A 25,141-nucleotide genomic window follows, 5' to 3' on the forward strand; every position below is an offset into this window, starting at 1 on the left:
AATAATTGACCAAATAGCTCAGAATAAAGAAGCCATATTAACTGTCAAATAAAGAAGGAGATCGCTAAGGTACTAAAACTGATTAGTTGTGTCACTGGTGTTTTGGTGGCGCCCCATAGTACATAGAGGTTATAGTCCTCTAAGTGGGCGCCCTGGGTTTGGGCCCCCCGCTCCTTTCCTTCATGTCATTCCAATAGACTGGACACAAAGCGAAATATAAGTTGCTGTGACATCACCTATCGGCTACCAAAGGGGACTTTTGAAGACCGATAATGGCCGTGTTGGAAGTGCTGTTTCAACCTAACTTTCTGTCAACCAGGCTAAGGGCTGAAGCTGAGGCGGGTGTTATGTAGGGTGGCCATATTTTCAAACCTCAAATTATTGACACAAACCTACATGTATGAGCTCATGGTACAATTGGATTTTTCATTAGTGCACCTTCCAACAAGAAACAAAGAAAGGTTCTCAGCAGATGATAAATCACGTCACTCCAAGATCAACTCAAACTTTATTTAAAAAATGTAATTATATAACACTAGTAGACCCAAAATGATGATTGCATTGGTGTAACAGAACATATTCATTTATTCATTAACATATCAGTGACCTGCACTGGTCACACAAAGGTGGTAGGTAAAGGTTTCCTAGCCGTTCAAGTTGGTTGTCAGTGGCGTTTCCTTCATTGAAGTAGGTTAAGTAAAGCAGAGCTACTTTCAGCCTGTACCAACCGTTTGAGGGTGTTTGCTTGTTTTAATATGGCTTTGTTTGTCGGCATTTCCACCGCGTTGCCACTTGCAGTGTGTGCAGAACACGGCATATTCTTTGGCTGGTTACAGAAGACGCTGTAACTCTCCTGGAGCTCTCTTTCCTTTTCAGCATGACAGCTCGCCTACCTTTCGTTACGCAGCATGTCTTGTTAGTATGATAAGCTAGGCTAGCTAAGCAACAGAAGCAACCCTCTGATTGATTGACACATGCACAGACAAATCAGAAGTTAAATTTGACTTGTTTTGCATTAGTGATGTTTCTCTATTAAAACAGAAACGACCTTGATTGACATACAAACCAATCAGTTTTACAGGCATGGTGTATTGTTCTGGATGGTTAAAACTATGACGGGGACTGTTCGAAACCAGGACATATAAGTGTTTTATACATTTGTTGGGAGCTTAAGAATGAGATTGTCACAGTCAAACATCACCTGTATTAAAATGCCGTTATAAACAGCAGAAATAAACATGTTTACCATTTCATTTAAAAAAAATGTCTCAAGCGCTCATATCTATTTTAGTACAAACTCAATCTGGGACCCCAATTACCGTCTGAAACTAATAAAAAGACAGAGCTCAAGGTTTTTAAGACAGTGGCTAAAACTGAAGCAAATCTGTGAGCATTGTCTTTGAGCATCCTTTTATTGAACCTTATTTTACTGCTAGTCTTTATTTAAGTCTCTTATTTGAATTGCATTATAATGTCGGTATTCATAGTATCACCATTTCTGTATTTCTTTTAGTTCAAGCCTTCTGTTTTAAAAAATGTAAAAAGGTCACAGAGTAAAAATGACTGAACAGATGTCCTTTACAACAGCACAAATAATGTCAATGTCTGAATGAATAGACTTTGGACTGAGCGAGCGGCTCTTACTTTGCCCCAATAATTTTAGGTTAAAGCCCACTTTGTAAATGACAAAAAGCTTGAAACAGCTTACAATGCACGTACACACAAACTGCCTTAGAAGAAATATATTTTCAGACAATAAATAAGGATCTTTTTCTTTCATTTACGATATTGCATCTTGCTTAAATTTCACTTTCTGCAGTGTGAGGAGCATCAGTCAGTCACTCGATCTGCCCGTCCTGCTGCAGAAACACATTGGAGGAATCAGGTTTCCTGCAAAAACATCACATCAGCCCAAGATGTGTTTTAACAATCAGCCGTGGTCCGTCAGCAGACGACGAGCAGATTAGATGGAACTAAATGATCCCAGTGGGATGCTTCAGACGCTAATAGAAACACAACTCAAGGAAGAAGCAAAGATTATTAGTATTGACATGAATCAGCCTGCAACAGCATGGAAAATATGAAGTACTGCAGCAAATGCTCCAGTCAGTCTTTACAACAGATAATCCTAATCTATTCTCTCTGCTTTTAACTCTGAACTCATTAGGATAGCATGAGTATTTACTAGAAGGACATCGGTTTGAGAAGCAGGTCAAAATGTTGGCTATGTCCATCCAAAGGCTTAAACACAAAGGAAGCAGGAAGAGGGAAAAAAAGAAACACAGACAGAAAGAGAGGGATGGATGCAAATCTGTTCTTCTTCATTTTTAGTTTTTTAATCTGCGCGTTAAGAGGATTGTGGGTAAAATGTTAATGCCACCATGAGAGAAGATGCCCATGAACGTGCAGATGTTGCACACATGCAAACACATGCAAAATCCAAAGCTGTCCCTGTTGTGTGACACTCACTAATCCTCAAACCGGGTTAAACACCAGATTCCAGGCTAACAGAGTGCTACGCTGGGACTAATTGTTTTGACATTCTGATATAATCTGAAATAGAATGTTTTTTTAGTCTTAATAAGTATTTGTGGAGCGGACAGATGGAAGAAGTGATGAAAGAGTGAATCAAAAATCTTCTTAAGTGAGAAAAAGGGGCTTTTTTTCTGCACCATGCATGTCAGTGGGTGGGGTGGAGGTTGAGTGGGTGGGGGTTACGAGCCGGGCTTTGACTATAGAAGAAGAAGAAGAAGAGAAAGGACCCATCTGTTCATGTGGAGGCACATAAAGCAAGAGGGAGAGAGAGAGGACGGACGCAGAGGAGGCGCACAGAGAAGGTAAGCATGAGAACATCTCGCTGTGTGGTTTGACTCATGTTGAATGCAGGTTAAACCGAATGTGGAGCTGCATGTGTGAAGGTTTTCTGATGCATGCTTGTATTGACGTGAGAGGTGTTGGAGGTCAGAGAGAGATTGAGACAATTTTGCACGAGTCAAAGGCAAAATAACAGAATAATTGTTCAGATGCAGACAGTAATAATGACTGAGCTTCAGTGCAGCTCTTTAGTCCTATGAGAAAATGAAAGTGGGGTATTTAAGAAAACTGAGGTCATAAATACTGCTCGCCTAACCCAGAAGTCCTTTACTAGACGCCAAAATAAAACAGAACCGTCTGTAGAAAATATAACAACTTTATTGTTCAATTTTTATGACCTGTAAACTTTATTGTCTGACATAACTGACTTATTCAGTTCTAGCCAACATTGCCAGTGTGGTGGGAAAAAAGTGTTTTTTTTGTTTCATCGTAACTTGTAAAGATTTTAACATGCTGAGAAAACTTAATCCAGGAATCAATTCATAAAAAAATTAGGGACTTCTGAGCCCCCGGGCGACAGCCATAAATGGTGGGACACACATTTTTCTCACACATTTATTTACACTCTGGTTGACTTTATTCTCATCATTAGTAAAAGTTCAGTTCATTGAGATTTGCATGCTTCTGACCAGTTTCAACACATCTAACTGACAGTTTTCAAAAGCCAAGTTTGGTTTCTTTTCATCATTAGCTACTCCGAAAAAAAAATCTAAATTTGGGAAAGTTGAGATGTTGAAAAATGACTTTAAAAATACCTAAAAGTGGCAATGTTCAAAACATGTAGTGATTTGATCCTTAACTTCTGTTTTTATTTTTGAAATGGATCATAAGTCTGTTCTGAGAAAAGATTGTGATCTGAGTTTTAAAGCAGCAATATGTTAATCTGACACCTAGTGTTTAAAGCAGGTACTGTAGTCCAAATTCAAAACATGTCTCTGTCTCCCCCTGCCCCCCTGCTCTCTCGTCTACACTCAAGCAGGTTGTCATGTCAGGGACACTGAAGCTTCAGTGTTTATCCAGCTCTGCATCGGTCTGTAAACCTTTCTGTGTTCTAACCTCTCTCCATTTTTCAAAAGCATCTCCAATATTGATCCTAGTTTGAGCACGTTTCTGCTCGTGGAGCTTATTAGAAACATGCAGAGGCTCTTTAGGTCTGGTACAATCACTTCTATCTGAACCAGCTCGCTTACCTGCTTCCATCACTGCCACACCTGTTGGTTTGCCCTGTTTTTTCTCTTATTTAACAAATACATTCATCTCAATCAAAAATTTTAATTAATTGCAAATATATGTATTTTTTATTTGTACTTAAATATACCTCAATAGAAAAATAAAATTCCTTACTGTTATATGAATCTTTATCAAATGAAAAAAAGAATCACATATTTGTTTATCATTAAAAAAAATAAAAAAAATAATTTATTGTGTTACATATGTGATGTTATTGCATATTTTAAAGTATGCACAGCTAAAAGTGTAGTTACATCACTATGTCCCCCAAATCTACTTTTACATATTGTATATACTGTTTTTTTAGGCAGCTTATTTGTCCAAAATCCGTTTTAATCTTCCCTATTGACAAGGGCGGTATAATCAACACTTTTCGAATTATTAAGGACCAACTTTTCTTTCTGTTTTTTTATCAGAAAAGGAAAATTTTATAACTTATATAATAAATGTTCATAATGGCGCCTTTGGCTTTCCATACAAAAATTATGTTAGGCAAGCAGGTTTTTGGACCCATGTGTTCCCCGAAACTTGCCCCCTAAATGGACTTTATCACCTCGTATAAAAAGCCACTGAAGGGTGCGTTCCATTAACCCTTGAAGTCGGATGTTGGAGCTTGGAAGGACATCACACCTGAGTTGACCACATTCTAGTTACGAGTTAGTAACAAGTCGTAAAAACAGCAACAATGTCTTCCAAGTTTCTGAGTTGAAGTTTCAACTTCAGGGGGGAGTTTAGGATGACGTATCCGACTGCCAACTCTGAATTTCTGACTTCCGAGATCAAATGGAAAGCACCATAATTTTTCTCGGGCAATACTTACTATGACAACTACAGGTCGCTGCTTAAACATAAAGTAAATTAAGGGCTTAATTAAGGTCTTGCTCAGATTTATTTATTTGATCAGATTTTAGCTTTCCTGAATGTAAAATTCAAAGCAATCCTTTCTTTGTGTGGTTTTTTGTGTGTAAATAATCCACTGTTTGGAAACTGTCAGCCTTTACTAAAAAAAAAAAATACAATCTTTAACCAGAGAAAAAACGGTGTAAACTAGTTTGAATAATAAAATGACCTTAAAGGGAGAATGTTTGCAGGTTTTTAACAGCCCGCCTTCTTGCTCTCTTTGCTGCTTTAATCTCATTACTCTAACACTCCTCCTCCCTCCATCCCTCACTCTCATCCCGTCGTCCCTCCTCCATACTTTAACCGAAATGGGATACCCTCTAACTTAATTAAAAGAAGCATCTCCTGAGTGACACGAACACGCACTCATCCCGTCCAGCCGTCAGAGTTTCCCTCCTCTCTGTTCTTTATGGTAATGTCCCTCCATCCTCTGATTGAATCTGCTTTATTGTGTCCCAGAGGGAATACAGTTTGGATGTTTCCCGTCATCTTCCTCCACTGACTACTCATTCATGCTTTGTGACATTGGGTGTCGTGGTGTTCGCCCTGATTCTTCAGTGACAGATTACAGTCCTCGGTCTGGGAATAATTTAGGGACACAAAGCCCAAAGACGTTTAAGGCATTCATTTAATTTACTTGTGCTTTATTTCTGGGTTTTTGGAAATGAATGTTGTACTGACAGAGAATGAAAACTAAAATCTAAAGACGACATTGAATGTAAACGTGAGACCAGCACCTCGATGTTTGTTTAGTTTGGTTCAGTTTTTTTCCGATAACAAATATTTCTGCAGCTCCCCGTTTACTGATTGGTGCTTTAAAGTTGACCTATTATGCTAATCCTCATTTTAAAAGTGTCATATGGTGTTTTAATGCTGGATGTTCATTCTAAACGTTGGCAAAGTTTCAGCTCAAGAGAATGACCTGGAGTATGCTGGAGTAATCCTAGGATGAGTCAGAAGAGGGCGCCAAACGTCTGCAAATCACTTGATAGTTCAATGATATGAAACCAAGGATTTCACAAGACGGCCTAAAACCCCTAGTAAGCTGCTGGAACCTCTAAGGCTCTCTTCTCTTAGCACTGTAGAGCAGTCCTCCCCTGGCAGCCCTACAGCGTTCTGCCCCTCTGGAAGGCTTCCAGAGAGCTGGCCAATCAGAAGAAAGAGGCAGAGGCCGATATAATGCCAGTGTGAGATAAATAGGGAGTCTTTGTTGCTGCAGATCATGTAAGGCTCCTCTATAGGTTTCACAGACTCACAACATGAAGGGTGAAAATGAAGATAGTATGGAATCTATAAATTGAGTTTCTGCTAATTATAAAAACGTTCTAACAATTAAGGGGGTGAAATAATTTGTTTCTACGTTGCATCATGATGGTGATGTGGACGAGTCTGCATCGATGCGGTGACAGAACATAATCGATCGTTATGTACGGACGTTGCTTGTAGATTTTCCAGCCACAGCTTGACCTCATTTATTTTGGTTTTCTAAAGAACTTTAGAACTTTAAAAACAAAAGGAGTTAAGTACAGTATATCTAACTGCTTGTCTTCATTGATAAAGATGTGTCCATGGGCAGTATAGAAAAAAATTGAGGATGCAAACCAGCGTGATGCATTGTGATATCAAATCAAATTCTTGACAGGATTACCATAAACTAATGGAATAGTGAGATCAGTGAAGATGCATAGCCATACACACAATATTATTTTCTGGTCACAACAGGAAGCTGTTTTCAGTGGAAACAACAGTATTTGTAGCTGAATGTTCATTTAACTTTCTTTATTTGCTTTGCAGGAACAGAAAACCCCTTCAGACCCCGACAGAAGATTTCTCTGAGGGAATACTATCTGTACGATATGCAGCCAAGATGAGGATGTGGACTGTTTTTCTGTGTCTGAGTTATGGATGGATGAAAACAGCGTCCACAGCCGGAGTGACCCTCGAACCCTCCTCTGCACCCGTGACTCCCACTGAGGATGGAAGCACCCAACTGGTGGTAAATGAAAAAAAAATAAGCACGTAAAATAATCCACTATGTAAACTATAGATGGATGGGTGGATGGATTATGCCACTATAATTGTGTTTTAATGAGGTGTGACATTGTAGGTAAAGGCGGCTTGAAACACATTTGCAGGTTTATTTTCTAATGAAGGAAGGCTGACATCTTGAGGTCAGGTATAAGAACAAAATAAAAGGGGAAAGAGTTGTGTTATTTTAAATGCTAACATAAAGTAAAAATGTTAAGAAGTAAAATTCACTTCCTCAAAGTCTCCTTTACTCAGTTTGACTGTCAAGTACGACAGATGGTATTCAGAGGAGGAGATTAGTTTTTAAGTTTAGCATTTTAAAATGACCATGTTATTTATGTGTTTAAAAGAAGTTCCCGGCCCAATTGAGCAGCCATCAACCATGAAATAATGACTTATTTCTTATTAATAAGGAAATCAAACCTTAATTTGACATTTCATGCTTTGTAGTTGTCTGTCCTTTCAAAAAATGTAAAGTGACTTTGGAGCAGCCTTAGCCATCAGGGGTCAACTAGTTTTTGTTCACTTCAGTTTTTTTTTTTTTTACCACAAGAAACCCTGACCAATCAGAGAGCATTTCCTCATGCATCACACATTTTGCTCCGCTAGTAAATGTCCCCGTGTGAACAAAGACCAACCTTGAGGTAATTATGCAACACCGGAACAAACTGGTCCATGATTCAGACCAGAGCAACCGATCTATAGGAGTGAAAGCATATAGTCTACAGAAATTGGGCCTTCTTCTGCTGATTTAATGGGTTTATGGTGACATTACCATTATGATTGTTTTAAAAAAAAATCATAGACCTTAAAGCAGATGTTGGTCACTCACTACGAATATTAAAAGTTGATGTTGGTCGCCCTTTTCAAAAAGATTATTTTTTCTCTCTCTGGTCACAGGATTGGTTGATGAAGTATGGCTACCTGCCACCCTCCGACCCGTCCACTGGTCAGCTGCAGGCGTGGACAGCTGTCACAAACGCTGTCAGGGCCATGCAGAGGTTTGCAGGCCTCAAAGACACTGGAGTTGTCGGTGAGGATGACAGACTGCTGCTGTGAACAGTCATATGATCGACGTCTGACATTAAGGTTCTGTTGTCTTAAAACTGGAAACTAACACAGGATCTTGATGTGTTCAGACGACGACACTGTGGCGTTGATGAAGAGTCCTCGGTGCTCCCTTCCTGATGAGGACGAGCCGTCTAATTCAGCCGTCAACCAAGAGAGACGGAACATGAAGAGGAGGAGGAGAAGAGCTGTCTCCATGTGGAACCGCAGGAACATTAACTGGAGGTGAGACAGATCAGTTCACAAGCTGGTCAACAGGACCAAACATGAACTTTTTCTATTTTAAAGGAACTTCAGGGACAATTTGCAAAGAATGGATTGTGGAGCTGATAACTACGAAAGCCAATAAGCAAGGGTACACTGTACGATTGTTATAAAAGTCATTCAGGTCAGCTCACAGTGTACGACGGAATCGTTAATGACTCATGATCAAAGCTCAAATTGTACGAACTCACACTGTATGACCCCAATGTGCGCAACCTGAAAGCTCACACTGTACGTGTTAAATCAGGACGGAGCATTCACAATAGACAATAAAGTTTCTATGTATGGAGGCTATGTTCCTACAAGCTGGTGGCCTGGGTTCGAGTCCTGTGGCTCATATCATTCCCCACTATCTCACTCCGCAGTTTCTGACTCTATCCTCCATCCTATCTCTTAACAAAGGCCCCAAAATAAACCTTTCATTAAAAAAAAGTTTCTTTAAAAACTCCAACAAACTCCCTGTGGTCGGTGAATCAGCTCGTGGCTCTGCTCTCACTGTGTAAGTGTGGGCAGTGCTTGAGTGTACACTGCACCACCAAGGACGGGGGATCAGACTGAAATTCAGCCCGCCTTCCAAGTTAGTCGTGCGACTCTAAAAACAGGTCTAAATGGGGCTGAAAGTGCAGACGCCTGGCCAAAGTGTATGTGCATCCATACCTTTTATTTTACTCCATTTTCCCCCCTTCGATAATGATTACAATTTGATTGGTTTTCAAGATCTGGTCTTTATATATCTTAAATCTCAGGATAACAACACTGATTTAACTGTGATAGCGAGGGGAAAAAAAGCGTTGTTTTCTTGAGATAACAACCGGAAATGACTCGTTATCGGCAAAGCTGGGTACACCTCTGGTAATCAATTATTATCAGTGTTAATGTTATGTATTATTCGTTAAGATAGACGTTAATTAGAAGATCAAATATTGAAACTGACAACTTCTGTTAAATTTGGTTTATGTTAATGTCATTTTTCTTACTCGTATTAACTTCAGCTCACACAAAAGGAAAGTATATTTTTATTTGAATATTTATTATTGTGCAAATCACAGCAGCACCCTGGCATCCTTTTTCTTCTTGGTCCCGTGTTTGGTGCATTGGATTGTGGTGATTTGAATCCCTTACACGTGGTCTGAGAATGACATGTTTTGTTTCTTTTGTTTTTATAAAAGCTAAGCAATCCTTTAAATCACTGAATCTCTGTTCTAACCATGAACATGAATTTGTTTCAGTCATCGGTGATCATTCTTTCTGTCCGTCTCTGTTTTGTTCTTAGGTTGCGTTCGTACCCGTCTTCCTCTCATCTGTCCCGAGAAACGATTCGCTCTCTGGTCTTTTATGCTTTAAGAGTCTGGGCCGAGCCAACGCCGCTGGAGTTCCATGAGGTTGGTACATTTATGTGACACTAAACTAATGTTGCATGTTAAAGATGGCAGATATGAGGTTTAAACCATATCAGGGCAGAACCACTACCTCTGTTAGCTGCACACTTATTGTCTTCAGGTGGGCAGTCCAGAGGCAGCAGACCTACAGGTAGACTTCCTCAACGGTTACCATGGTGATGGTTATCCTTTCGATGGAGTAGGCGGTGCAGTCGGCCATGCTTTCTTCCCATCAGACCCCGCCCGGGCAGGAGGAGTTCATCTGGATGCAGAGGAGGAGTGGGCCTTCAGACAGCCAGGTGGTTAGAGACATTGACTGTCTGTGCTAACATTAGCCTGCTAACACATCACTGTACATTGCAGGCAATTGCAGCTCGAGCTAAGGACAATTTTGTCCCGCTATTGTTTTTGACTCCTTTGTGCGAACGTGAGTGGAGAGGGGTTAGACGTTTGTCGCTGGAGAGGAGGAAACAGGAGGCTTCATCATGGCGGAGGTGTGGCAAAACAGCAGTTTGTTTTGGTTTCATGCTGATGCTCAAGCGCCACATCTCCTGGATCTCCATTTAATTAAATTCAACTTAAATGTATTTGATTGAATGTATTCTACCTTTCATACCAACCTGCAGCCTTAAGTGTTTATTGTATGAACAAACAGAAAATAAACACAACTGACAAAATGGAATAACATTTTAAAACACTTAAAAACAATGAAAACTGTAAAAGCGATAACATGTTAAAATGTAAATCCAAAAAATGGCAGGTGTCAAAAACAAGGAGTGGGACCCGAGTGCAGATGATGAAAACACATTTTTGTTTTCACAAAAAAAAGGCAATAACCAAAAGCAGACTTTTACCTGTTCAAACACAGTCCAACAAAAGTTGAACTTAAAATCCAAAGGTATAACACAAAAGGAGCCACGAGGAAACACTGTGAGATAGACGTTTGACCTGACACAAAAGGGAACAAACACAGAGACTCATGTACTCCTTGGATGGTCCTTGTTTCCGAGTTGGGAAGTCGTTCTTCCGTCTTCGGTATGTTCACATGATTTCAGTGTGTAAAGTCCTGATTTTGTAACAACAAAACGTTTTGCTACAAAGAGGATGTGTGGAGTGTCACTGTTACAATCTATATTTTAGCCAAACGTTGATGTGCAATACTTGATTTAATAAAAAATATCTTAACATGTTAAGATACAACTAAAACATATTTTTCCCCCCATATGATAACGAACATGACGTCAAGTCGGCAACTTGGGATCTAATTTTTTCCAGAGATTTTGAGTTGTTGTTCCGACTTGTGCAGGCGTTCATGAGCATTTTACAACTTGGAAACTCGTTTTTCCGTTGGGTCCGACACCACATGAACGCAGGGTCAGTAAAGGGGGGAATTAAACACAGGTGTGACAGTGACAGACAAGACACAGGGGAAACTAATGGGGGGAAGGAAGTAAAGTGGTCATGATGCACAGGGGGCAAAGACTACAAAATAAAACAGGAAACACTAAACTTCAAAATATTACGATAAACTAAAAACCGAATCAAAAAGTAAAAGCTGAAATTTAAAGACTGCCTTATTGATATCCAGAGACGGGGAGTTATCAGGTGGAAAAAAAGCCATAAATATGGAAAAATATAATTAATGCTTCATTAAGATAAGATTGACTACTTGGTTTTTAAAATCTCTTCTTGTGTCTCTCCTCCAGCCACCGAGGGCACCGACCTGTTCACGGTGTTGGTCCACGAGTTCGGACACGCACTCGGACTCGCCCACTCATCGTCCCGACACTCGGTGATGAGGCCGTACTACCAGGGTCCTGCTGGAGACCCTCTTCACTTCCGCCTGGGAGCCCAAGACCTGGAGCTCATCACCCAGCTCTACGGTGAGGTTTCAATTTTAAACAAATAGATCTGTGTCATGTTTGTGTTTGGGGGGGATTATTCTTTCAGTGACTGTAAATGTTTCATGTTGGGACAGCCTGACGTTTCAGTCTACTCAGAAGTAGATCACTTGATCCTGGAAAAAGAAAATAGATCACTTGATGCTGGATAGCTCAGTGATGGGATAATTTTGATGAGAAATAATGTCCTTCATATTTGTAAGAACCAAACTGTAGCAGCACAGCACCATGACAGACGCAGAGACAGACAGAAGAGACTTTATACGTTTCTTTGAGAGTCTTTAGCTGTTTCACTGACTACGTTCACACTGATTTGATTCTATTGATGAAATCTATTTTATCTTATTTTAGGTAAAAGAAACCAGCTGCTGGCCACCGACGCTCCTCGTCTCGTTCCAGAGCTTCAGCTGCGTCACAGAGGAAACAACGACCATCATCATCATCAGAGACACAGGTGCGACCAAGAGGAAAGAAAATGTCATCTTCAGTTCTTTATAAATCTCTCTCAAAACATGTAGAACTTTGTTTTTTCTCTCAATCCTTTAAATACATGATTAACATGTTAATACGTGACTCTTTACGCCTCCACAACATACATGACATTTTTAATAATTATTTACTAAGATAGAAAGTCCATGTTGGTATTATTCTACTTATATTTCGTGTCCTTACATTTGAGTTATCAGAAGATTGTTTGATATGAGTTTCTTAAAGGTAAGAAAAACAAAGTATGTTCTGATGCCTTTTTTCAGTTTAACCTTCATTGTTTACTTTTCTGTGATCATGAAACAAATTTGAAGTCCCTTCTTTGCGTTCAGGGTTTAAGGACACACTTAAAGGTCATCTGGAAGAAAATAGCAAAGCTTTGTTTTGAGTCTTATTCTGAACCTACTGTAGTAGTGCACGTCTCCCTCTAGTGGCCAAAATGAGTACTACTACAACAATCAATTAAAAGAAATAGCCTGATTCTTTATTTTAAACCTTTTTTTAAAAGAGTTAAAAAAATAACTCAAATGTAATAAACCTGAAAAATGTTCCATGATGAAAATAAAATAATAAATCGCCTTCTGCAGACTTACCTTGGGATTACTCCAACATACGTTTACCTCATGATCTGAAACGTTGCCCACGTTAAGTCTGGCCTTCCAGCATTGTAAACACTTTGTGAGTTTAAAAACGGGGATCAACAGAATAGGTCAGCTTTCACTTACAGTTTCAAAGTTAAGTGTTGATTTCATCCTAACATGAAGTGTGTTTTCTGTCTGCAGCTCAGTCATCGATCGCTGCAACACCAGTTTTGATTCGGTGGCGAGGATCAGAGGAGAGACCTTTTTCTTCAAAGGTCTAAAAATACAAGAAAAAAACGGATTGCTCTCGAGTCAAATTACAAAACAGACCTAAATGCCTACACAGTGTTTGTGAGCAGAATCACTTTCAACCCATTCTTTCGCTCCTCCGTTCTGTCTTTCATCCCTCCAGGTCTGACGATGTGGCGGGTTAATGGTGGGGGCTTGGTGTCGGGTCGGGGGGCCTCGGTCAGACGGCTGTGGAGGGGCCTTCCCGCTGACCTGCCTCGTCTTCACGCTGTGCTCGAGAGGCAATCCGATCACGCCATCATCTTCATCAGCGGTACAGAATAGTCACTTAATGTTCACACAGAATCAGTCTAACAAAGGTTTATTTTCCACACACAATCTTTTATGTCAAATCATGATGAATGAAAGAATCCTTCACTTAAAGATTTGAAAGAGAGAGTCACAGTTTATGGACTCAAAGAACAAAACTTAAATTCATGTTTACATCTATCCTGTTCCTCTAAACACTTTGGACAACTTTTTAGCATCAGATCTATTTATTTGTTTCACACCTGAGACATAACGTGGGTGACAACTTTCTGCACATGTAAAGCTGATAAACATGAGACAACGATAACAATACAGCCTAACATCTGCAGGGATGTCTGCTTCTTGTTCAGTCACTCTCTCTCTTTTTCTCCTCTTAGCTTCATCTGTCGCCGTCCTCTTTGAATCAAACAGTACAGAGACGGCCTAACTGGCTGCTTTTATAGATGAAGGCTGCTGTGTGAACTAGTGCTGTAAAGCCGTACACACTTCTCTCACGCTCCCAAAGTTACATAGTTCATTAAACAGGCGATCAGGTCGCGCTGTAGACATGGAAGAGACGCCATTCTCCCTGTTGAAAGTTATTGTGCTATTAGATAAACCTTTATACCTATTGTTTAAGGTAGAAAAGTTACATATCACTTTAAAGGGCCCATATTCTGCTCTTTCTGGTTTTATCTGCTCTTTAGTGTGTTTTCCAAGTGTCCCGTGCATGTTTAGGTACATCTATGTGTAAAAATTCAAAGTCCGCGGAAACGCGGCTTCTCCTACATCCTCCTGTTAGCTGTAGCATTAGCTGCATGTAACGCTCGGTTCTAGCCACCCTCGAAATGTGCCAGTCTGACGTCTTGTCAGTGTGAGATCACTGATCTAAGCCCATTGGCTCGTTGTGGCAAGCCCTGCAGCTCATGTTGCACGCCCGTTAACTTCTGTAGCATGCACATTATATGCCGTAGCCTGCGGTAGCACAGTAGTGCTAAGATGTTTTTGCTCCCCTGCCCTTGGAGCCAGAGTGGATGAGCGACTGACCAATTACGGCAGAGCCGACAGGCCGACCAATCAGATCAGACTTGGCACACCTGAGGACTCTGAACGTGGGCACTTCAGAGCCTTAGAGAGAGAGTCAGAAGCAAGCCGGTGCATGGAGCGGCAGTACATGAACACAGACACTTTTTTCTGCCACTTTCTTTGTTGTGAACATACTTTAGTAGGTACATAGATTAAATATATGAACCCCAAAAAGGGTGTAATATGGGCTCTTACATAACTAATACATTTATTCTCTGTACTTGTGTACTGTCATCATGAAAAGAGCTTCAGAAACAAACAATGTTTCTGTTCCAGTCTGTGAACATGTTTAATTCTGCTGTACAGTTGGAGCTCTATGAGGATCGACTCGATGTTTTTGCCAGCCTCTAGTGGCCATCCATGGAACTGCAGTTAATTTTCCATGCCTCAAGGTTTCTGCTTGCCCACAGCTTGTTTTTGTGGTTGCTGTGAATCTGGAGAGAAATAAAGACACCAACCTCCAGGTGTTTTCTTGCTGCAGGTTCACAGTTCTGGCTGTTCAGGGATCTGTCCCTGCAGGATGGCTACCCTCAGCCTCTGTCCTCCCTGAGGATGGGGCTGAGCTTAGCTGGAGCCGATGCTGATGATGGTGAGGTGGACGAGGCAGCAGCAGTGAGGTGGGGTCTGGTGTGGGATCCACTGGAGGGTCCTCTGTGGGGGAACATGGGAGCCGCTGAGGAAGATCAGCAGGAAGACACCTGGACTCAGCTGCTGAGGGAGGGTGTGAGCGGCATCACCACGGAGAGCGATGGTGAGGACAGGACCTGTGTTTGTCTGACATGCTAGAGGAATCAACATTTAAGAAGATCGTAATTTGATATATTATATAAGTATGTATTATATATATATATATATATATATATATATACACACACGTCATAATTTGACAATCAACATATAAAAAGGTACGATGGAAGGTAAAATGTGTCATTCTATCAAAGTTTTCGTCTCTGCTGTTGCTAGGCAGAAATCGCTTTATTTTAAGCTCTATAACTGGGGGTACTTCTATAAACTTCCATCTCCGTGGGTGAGCTTAGTTTTCATTCACTTTATGTGAAGTTTTTCCACCCTCTATCTGCGCTAGAATCACAAGCTTGCCTAAAGTTAGCCAAAGGTTAGCCAGAGTTCGGGGAATCTGCTTGTGGCTCTGCTCTCACTGAGCCAGTGTTTGCAGTCGTACGACCAAAATATCAAACATGAACATGCCGGGAAATCATTCTACTGGTCGCAAGCAGCTGATCTGTCGTTGTGCCTCAGTGCTGCACGACTGATATCACATGATGGGGCTGAAATTTGTCCCCGACTTCAATATCAGTCGTGTGACTCAGTTTCTAAATAAGCCTATATGGTACAGTGTATGGCCAGCTTAAGCTAGAACACTGTCATACAGTCTCTCCAAAATCCCCCTCAAAAGATCATTTTTTTAACATTCAAATTAAGGACTGAAATGTGAGGGTGTGAGTTTTTTTTACAGTTACATCGGATATCACAGAGATTCCTATAAGAATGAATGGACTTCCAGATGACTTGCCTCGGTACACATACGAGTGGAAACGAGGCGTTAAAGTCTTTAATTTAGCCCTCGTACTTTGTCATAGAAAATGCTGGTGATGATGATGATGTGATTTCTTTTTGCAGATTCACATGTGACAGAACATGCTAGAAAGAAAATCTAATATAGTTCAGAGTAAAGAAGCTTAAGATTAAGCAAAGAAGATTAATAAGATGTAAGACAGGAAGGGAGGGATGTAGAATAAAGCACTTTGAAAATGATGTAACAAACAGGATAAAATGAAAAAATAACGTTTTAAGTTTATAAAATGTATTGTCTTTGCCTGCAGGCTCGGTTAACCTCTTCAAAGGAGACCTGTACTGGAAGTTCTCGTTTCCCGGCTCCTTGCTGCAGGACGGTTACCCACGATCCTCTGCTGCTGACTGGCTAGACTGCCTTGACTCCTCCTCCTCACCTGTGGTGGACGACCTCTCCTTGTCTCTGTCTCCTCCTGCAGGACGGCAGGAGCTGAGAGAGAGCTGGAGGGAGGAGAGAGAGAAGGAGGAGGCAGGTGGAAGGAGGAGGGGCGGACATGAAAATAGACATAAAGACACACAGGGCGGAGGGGCACACACCTGGACACAATGCACCTGCCAGAGCGCTGCTCCTGGTGGAAGGACAACCTCTATTCTTGTTCTCTTCACTTTGTTCCTGTTGGCTACTCAGAGCTGCACTCAGACAAAATAAGTCAATGGTCTTACTCAGGTTTCTTCAGCGCTGAAGACATTATAGACAAAACGAATAAAAAGATGCAATAATGATGCTGTTAAATCACACAATAACAGTGGACTTTATATATATACTTTATATGCACTGCTCAAAATTTCCAGACATTCTCCCGATGTGTGTACAGCATGTGTCCCCGAGTCTATCCTGAATTTCTCCTGCCAGCCTCCAAGTTGAAGGTCTGCAAGAAGTCAAAGTCAGTTGATGTGTGAAAAGTTCAGAAAAACTCACCACTACCAAGTGGGAGTGGGTGATAACGTTTATATCAATGTGAAAACGGTGGGATCTTTGTTGAGACTTTGTTTTTTCTTTGCCACTCTTTCGTTGATACTTAAACCTGTCCTACACTAAAACCTTGGACTGTGTTTCTTCGATGCAGCTTGGCTTTGTTTAAAACATTCTGCAGTACTTTTTCCATCCTAGAAAGTAACTCTCCCTCGGTTAGGGTCTTGTAAAAAGGGAACACTGAAAAAAGTCTATCCTGAAATTTGTGAGACGTTGTCTGGAGTACGTGTTAAACGGGCTACGGAAAATCAACAGCCTTTGCTATTTTTTTCATGTTTCTCTCAGGGTAACACTTAAAGATCCAGCTCTAACACACATTATCAGGGTCAAAGACCCTCAATGCACCTTGAGCATCGAAGGTTTGGCCCCTTAGGCTGCAGCAGAGGTGAGCAGTGGCATGTATCTAACTTCACACACATGGAATATACTCACTGCTGGATTATGAACACTGCAGGAATATACTGACTGCAGGAATATACACACTGCAGGAATATACACACTGAGGAATATAAACACTGCAGGAATATAAACACTGAGGAATATACACACTGCAGGAATATACTCACTACAGGAATATGAATACTACAGGAATATACACACTGCAGGAATATACTGACTGCAGGAATATACTGACTGCAGGAATATACTCACTGAGGAATATACTCACTGCAGGAATATACTCACTGCAGGAATATACTCACTGCAGGAATATACTCACTGAGGAATATACTCACTGCAGGAATATACTCACTGCAGGAATATACACACTGCAGGAATATAAACACTGCAGGAATATACACACTGCAGGAATATACACACTGAGGAATATACACACTGCAGGAATATACTCACTGCAGGAATATACTCACTGCAGGAATATACATAGTGCAGGAATATAAACACTGCTGGATTATGAAAACTGCAGGAATATACTCACTACAGAAATATGAACACTGCAGGAATATACACACTGCAGGAATATACACACTGAGGAATATACTCACTAAAGAAATATGAACACTGCAGGAATATACTCACTGCAGAAATATGAACACTGCAGGAATACAAACACTGCAGGATTATAGTCAATGAGGATTATACACACTGCAGGAATATACTCACTGAGGAATATAATCACTGCAGGAATATACTCACTGCAGGAATATACTCACTGCAGGAATATACTCACTGAGGAATATACACACTGCAGGAATATACTCACTGCAGGAATATACTCACTGCAGGAATATACATAGTGCAGGAATATAAACACTGCAGGAATATGAACACTGCAGGAATATACACACTGAGGAATATACACACTGAGGAATATACACACTGAGGAATATACACACTGCAGGAATATACACACTGAGGAATATACACACTGAGGAATATACACACTGAGGAATATACACACTGCAGGAATATACACACTGCTGGATTATGAACACTGCAGGAATATACTCACTACAGACCTCCGTCTGAGAATAAAGTTAGATATTGTTATCACAAAAGGAACAAAACCAACAGTTTCACTTTCTGCCTCTGTGTTACTCAGAGATAAAGCTATGATAGTGGATATTAATGAATTAGCTGATCAGTGCCTATAGGCAAACAGGAGAAGGAAATGAGGACTTTGTGTTGTCCCCCATCTCCTCTTGCTGCTATCAGAGCTATGATCCAACCCATCCTAATGTACTGTTCCACCTCATTCTTATAATGTTATCTGTAAAAAAACAAGGTGGGTTAGGACCCCCTCGAAAAATGAGATGGTACATCTCAAGGGACTATCCTTTACTAAATAAATAAAATATGCATCATAACCACAGGTGCCCACACACAATCCAGAAGAACTCAACAACATGCCTCAATAGAATAGGACATCACACATCCACTGAATGCCCACTTCACCTAGAGCACTGAGGGGCCTGCTGCTAAAGCTGCCCTGAACAAAAGGCCTCGCTGAACAGGCCAGAGTGGGAACTTTTGATTGTTGTTAAATTTGGTTTGTTTTATACACATATGGAATTTCCCCATGGGGACAATAAAGTCTAAAGACAGGAGTTTCTCTGACCCATGCCTGACATTTAACACTGCAGATAAAGACACAAGTTTCAACTTTAAAAAGGGACTATAAAGCTGGTGAACACAGACGGTAAAGATAAAACCTCCATGTTTCTACAGAAAGAAATAATCAGTTAGAGTAATCACAGTTTTCAGAGATTTCCCTCACGCGACCGACATGAAAGGTGTACAACAGAGAATCAATCTTTTATTACTAATTCTGCAGCCTTGTATGTCAAGTTATGACAGGAGTATATTCTCACTTTGACACAAACCTAAGAACATCAAAGTAACATCAGAATTTTGTGTTCTTACCCTCAGCTACCTGCGAAAAATGCTTAATCTTTCCATGGAAGTGTCAATGGCAAAACAAAAGTTCAGCCACTGTGCAGAAAACAAATCGACCTGTGAGGGAAATCACACTGGTCACTCACTGAGTGTGGGGAGTGTCAGGTGTGTGTGTGACTGATTGGCCCTGGTTTGGTCCAGGTGTGTTAAGGTTAAATGTTGAGTTGTGCTGGATTATTGTTTCACCATCAGAGATAGTGAGAGGTTCTCTCTGTGTTTCTTGTTCCCTCTAGAAGTGTGTGATTTTGCTTAAGCACCACTTCACTTTCCTCTGTGTGTTTGCTTACTATTTCCAGCAGATCTACAAGCGTAGTTTGTTGGTGCTGGTAACGTCAGACCAAGCCTTTTTGTTTCTTTGTAAGCACGGGCCTGACGACCTTTGTGTCTCAGCTGTTTCTTGGGTTTGCCCTTTAATCGAAACTCTAAAGTTTGGAAACATTATTTTGGTCAATTATTTTGCCCCTTCAATAATACTAATTGGTGTTGTATTTTATATAGTTGGAAAGCCTGATTAGTCACCTTTACAACGAGGTATAACTTTTAAGGATCGTGCATTCGTGGAATGAGCAACACATCTACACGTGTGGGTAGCGCCCCAAAAAAATGTGCCAAAATCCCCTGCAATGTTCTTCTGTTAGTATTCACTCATGTTTTGAGTTGCTTGGTGAAATGGATGATTGCACTCTCAAACAGTAATACGCTTTTTACACTTTATTAATTTTACACTGTCAGGGACCTCAGTAGTGTGTGGAAGATCCATACACAGCCACAACAGCTTGGCACCTCCTCCTCATGCTGGTCACCAGCCTGGTCACATTTCGGAAAGGGATGGCATCCCATTCCTCAACCAGGAGTTGTTGAAGGTCATCAGCGTGGTTGTGTTGGTCACTCTGGCATGAACAGCATGCCCAAGATGATCCCACAAGTGCTGTCAATTAGGTGCCAATCAGGTGCCAGTCATATAACTGGCACACACATGGCAGCACTTGAACAGGAGTGAATACCAACAGAAGAACATTTCAGGGGATTTTGGCACATTTTTTTAGGGCGCTACCCACACGTTAAGCTGTGTTGCACATTCCACGAATGCACGATCCTTACAAGTTATACCTCGTTGTAAAGGTGACTAATCAGGCTTTCCAACGATACTGTGACATCCAGCTCTACATCTCCACCAGATCCATCCCCATAGCAACCTACACCACTCTGACCCAATGTCTCAGAAATATAGAACCTAGATGCAAACCAACTTCCATCAACTAAAGTGTGACTAATCCGTTGTGATAAAGATCAGTCCAAAATCCATCACCAAAACCGACCAACGTTTCTGTCTCCCAACTGACAACTCAACCCTGTTTCCCTCTCCACCCATTCAAAACCTCAAAGTCATCTTTGATAGCTAAGCTACCTCTCATACTACAACATTAGTATCAGTAATATCACCAATACTGCCTTCTTCCATCTCAAAACATAGCACATCATCGCCTATTGCTCTCCATCTCTGCTGCCGAAACGTTGATCCTCGCATTCAACGCATATAGAATTGACTCCTGCAACAGCCTTCTTCATGGTTCATCATCCAAAGTCCTCAATAAACCTTAGCACATCCAAAACCCTGCTCCCACTGCTGTGACCACATCATCCCTGTCTTCCAGAACCTTCACTGGTTCCCAGTTCCCCCAACGAATAAAGGTTCAAAGCCCCCTCTGAGGCCCCCTCCTACCTCGCTGACCTGTGTTAATATTTTTCTGTAAAGTGTCTGAGTGGTTTGAAAAGCGTTATTTAAATAATAGAACATTATAATCATAATTATTAAAAATATAATACCTTAAACCTTAATACCTTCAAACAATATTCCCAATTAATCAAAAAGCTGCATTTATTCATATTGATGATTAGTCAGATGTTATGACCACCCACACGGGAACTCCCCACTGGCTGGAGGAAGAATTAAGAAGGGGAATCCTCAGATATCACGTCATCTTCGTGAGCGCAGCACAGAGTTCACTGTGGTTGCAGTGAAACACTCAGAGAAAGACAGGCAGTGAGATAAGCTGCTTTCTTTCACGCTAACAGAGGCTTGAGAAGATCAAGATAGCATTAAGGAGAAAATGCGAGTAAATCTATCAAGTAACATGCACCCTTACTAACAAACACCCAAATCTTTATGTTGAGAACCTTTCCAGTACCTTCTGCAAACTCTCTTTATTCATAAGCGTGTATTTTTCCAGCACGGCAGAATCTTAACTTTTATCTCAGCCATCATTTCCTTGAAGTTCTCATGTTTGAGTAGATTTTCACACGCATTTCAGGTTTCCAATAGTTTCAAGAGCTTTTATACGTAAACACATATTATACGTAAATAGGCGGCTTCATGTAGATTTGACACAGAAGTATAAATCAGGCTGTACAAACCATTGGTTTCATTACCAACAAAGCTGCACAAAGCAAGGCATTAAAATGAGGGAAGTACCTTGCCTGAGTTGTGTTCTTCCTCATTAAATCCTTTTGGATCCCTTCTCTAATTTGGGTGACTGTTGGCTGCTTTCAAACCTGCCACAAACAGACTGTCCCTTTTTATCATGGCCCGTCTGCTTTCTAAGAGCTCTGTGGGTTAAAGTCAAGGACCCTCAGAGGACCAGCTGTGACAGAGACAATGCCTGCTGCTAAAACCTGATGTGACAAAGTAGCACGAGCCAAACATGGACAATTAATTCAGGAAAAAAGGGGACAGAAAATCAAGTTAAACTTGCCTTCAAGCTTATGAAGCACTTTATGGAAAGCCTAAAAAACACCTTTGAAAGTCAGGCACAGACTCTCCTTTGACTTTAGATGCAAGAGAGAGGTCACCGTCGAGTGCTTCATTCCCCATGATAATGTGGAAGCTATACATTCATGCAAATACTTGGCTATGTATTTGGATGACCAACTCAAATATAATGTCCGTTGTTAAGCAGGGCCAACAGAGAGTTCACCTTATCAGAAAACTGAACGTTTTGATCAGTCTTTCATTGAGAGTCTTCTTTGTTTCTCATCTCATGCTGGTTTCACAGCCTCTCAGTGAAGGGCAGAAACAATCTGAACAGCATTGTTAAAAACTGTTCAGTGTGAAACTGAGATTTGAACTCATTTTGTAACCAGCAGATCCTCCGAAAGACTCAAAGTATTTTAGCTTCTCCTGGTCATGTGCTTTTTCGTGAATTGACCTGTCTGCAAAACTAACCGTCATTCCAAATCTTTCATCTTTGCAGTCAGATGACTCCAGTCTGGTTGATTACTAATCAGCCTGCTTAACATTGGTATCTCCTTTAGGTCCTTTTCTATATTAGAGCTCTTTGGTATAACTCGTTGTCTGTACGTCCCTGTGGTTTACATGATTTTCTATTCACAAGCTGCTCCAAACCAGTTACCTCAAAAGTGATTAATAGTCGTTTGAATTGAGACTTGAATTTTTTGATTTAGATCATAAACAACAACATTTTTCAAAAATGTAATTTTACAAGACTTAAACTAATTAAGAAGAAGACTATACTTTATTCATCTCTCAGGGTCACTTACCGCAAAACGACAAGAACATTGCCTTTAAGTTGATTTCCCATCATACATCTGGTGCAAATTTACAACTTCAACTTTTCAGCAGAAATCAGTTTATTTTTGGGAGGAATTTCACAGCTGGATTTTGGTAATAATGATTGATTTAAGATTAGCATAAATCAAATTTGGTTTTGTAGTGGAGGACAAGAACTGGGTCAGACTTGTCATGTATTTTTTCTTTTTTGCACAAATGTAAATTCTTCACAATTACCCCCTGATTTATATTTATTTAAAGTAATCCACTCTAAAAGATCTAAGTATTTATTTTACCTTTGTGAAAGACGTTCTAGTTCATCACTTAGTCAGACCGCAAACAGCAGTTAAAAATAGAATTTAATTATTTTACTGTGATTTTTTTTCTTTCTTTAATAAATTTCCTTTTAATTTTTGTCTTCTTTTTGCTTCTGTTGTTTGTGTCATATTGGCCTTGTTCACAGATTTTTTTTATCATTTACATCCACTCAGTCTGAAACTGTATTTCTGTCACAAATCAATTATGTCACTCAATCATTTCTTTCGACCTTTTCCTTCTCCACTCTATCATGGTTCAAAGAGACGTCAAAGAGGAATTCTTGCTCTCTCCACAACTCCAGGAGGAACACACCATTCCTTCACCTTCCCACCATGTTTACTAGTTTGCAGCTTCCTGTTCTGTGATGGTGACACTGCTCTTATTGGTTGTTTGCAAATTGCATGAGACAACACTACAGGCCTAGGATTATATTAAAGGGGACATATTATGAAAAATCACATATGATTGAGGTTCATGACCACCTTACACCAAATGACTGAGATCACAGGAGCATGCCTCACCTCGAGCAAAACACTTGTGATTTTATTTCAACCATGGCTTTGAAATCGTTTAAAAAGTATTCAGTGTAAGACCAACTCACACAGATAATGTGGTTGGGGGTCCCTTTATTCTTGCAGTCCTCAATCAGACCCAAACTGGCCTAGACGTTCTGAGCATGCTCCATAGTTCTCAAGGACAGAAGTCGTAATAAATTACCAAATCAAGCTTTAACTGTAGCTCCACTTAACAGTGCATGTAAATGCACTGAAATAGTAGATGTTAATCCTCTCTCCCCTCCCACATTTCCCAAAGATGAACACTATGGGCTTAATTTAGAACTTTAGACAGCAGAGGAGGTGAAACCTGGGCGAAGAGTTGTCTGTGTCTGACAGCTCAGAGAGGATGCTCATTTCTAACCAGACGAGCCAGTTCAGCCTGAAGGTGTGGATGGAAACATTTCCTGTGGAGGGGAGCCTTTGGACTCTGACGTGACACTTTAAACAAGGAACGTACTTCTATTCGGCAATCTTTGCCTTCTCATCATCAGAAGGGTTCCTAAAAACCTATTCTTTTAGCTTCACATCTGACTGATCACAAAGGCACAATACTTATGAGGGACACTTGGATTTTGTCAAGTCATATTTTGGAGCATCAACAACAAGTCAAGCAACCTTCCTTGGAACAGCACAAAACACAAGGACAACAAATACACACATTTTTGTGCACTTGTCTTATGGGCAACAAAACCGATAATTTGACCAAAGCCAGCGGAGAGATTTGTGAAACTAAAGGAGTCTGTTTCGGTGGAGGAATTTATTATGGGTCTTTGCACAAGCAAGTCCACGGTCACCCTGGATCCAAGCGCCTGTACCCTGAGTGCAGACCGAGCCAGCCAAGCAGTGGGGAAGCGAGTCAGCCCTGAAGGGACCCCTATTCTGGACAAGGGCATCCTGATGGTTCAGCCCGTCAAGAGCAAAGCTGAGGGTGGAGGAGGTGGCGGTGTAGGAGGCTGGACAAAGACAGTCAACCACACCTCCAAGGGCTACCTGGAGCTGGGGGGAAAGGGAGGAGGAGAGGTGGAGGGGCAGACCTCCCGCGAGGCTGAGGACGAAGATGAGGAGGAGGAGGGTGATGAGGTGGAGGAGCTGATCAACTTGTCAGACAGCGAGGCCAGTCTGAGGAGCGAGTTCCTAGAGTAGAGAGGAAGAACAAAGCTGGATGTGCTGTTTTTATAATGATGATGTTGTAATTACTGAAAGATTCGAAATAAAGTCTTATGTTGATTTTTGATTCCTAATGTGACTGACTTAGATTCTTTAGTTTAATTACTATAGAAGTTTAGTTTTAATGAGTTCTTTGATGTTTCAAAAAGGCAGCCCTGTTGACAGAGTACTTTATAAATTGTTATAGCAGCTTATGACATTTAACTTTACAGAAAACCA

At 40.7% G+C, this 25,141-nt stretch overlaps 1 protein-coding gene across 1 annotated transcript; it reads left to right on the plus strand.

The window, feature by feature from the left end:
• Nucleotides 1-2,728: 2,728 nt before the first annotated feature.
• On the plus strand, nt 2,729-18,982 carry mmp17b (matrix metallopeptidase 17b). The gene is made up of 12 exons (XM_020653376.3): nt 2,729-2,837; nt 6,799-7,000; nt 7,933-8,065; nt 8,172-8,325; nt 9,638-9,746; nt 9,865-10,042; nt 11,450-11,626; nt 11,996-12,098; nt 12,913-12,986; nt 13,124-13,273; nt 14,816-15,085; nt 16,176-18,982. The coding sequence occupies exons 1-12, from the start codon at nt 2,773-2,775 to the stop codon at nt 16,571-16,573; spliced, it is 2,013 nt and encodes a 670-aa protein (XP_020509032.2). The 5' UTR covers nt 2,729-2,772; the 3' UTR covers nt 16,574-18,982.
• Nucleotides 18,983-25,141: the final 6,159 nt, after the last annotated feature.

Source organism: Labrus bergylta, chromosome 9 (assembly GCF_963930695.1).
Source record: "Labrus bergylta chromosome 9, fLabBer1.1, whole genome shotgun sequence".
Taxonomy (NCBI): Eukaryota; Metazoa; Chordata; class Actinopteri; order Labriformes; family Labridae; genus Labrus; species Labrus bergylta.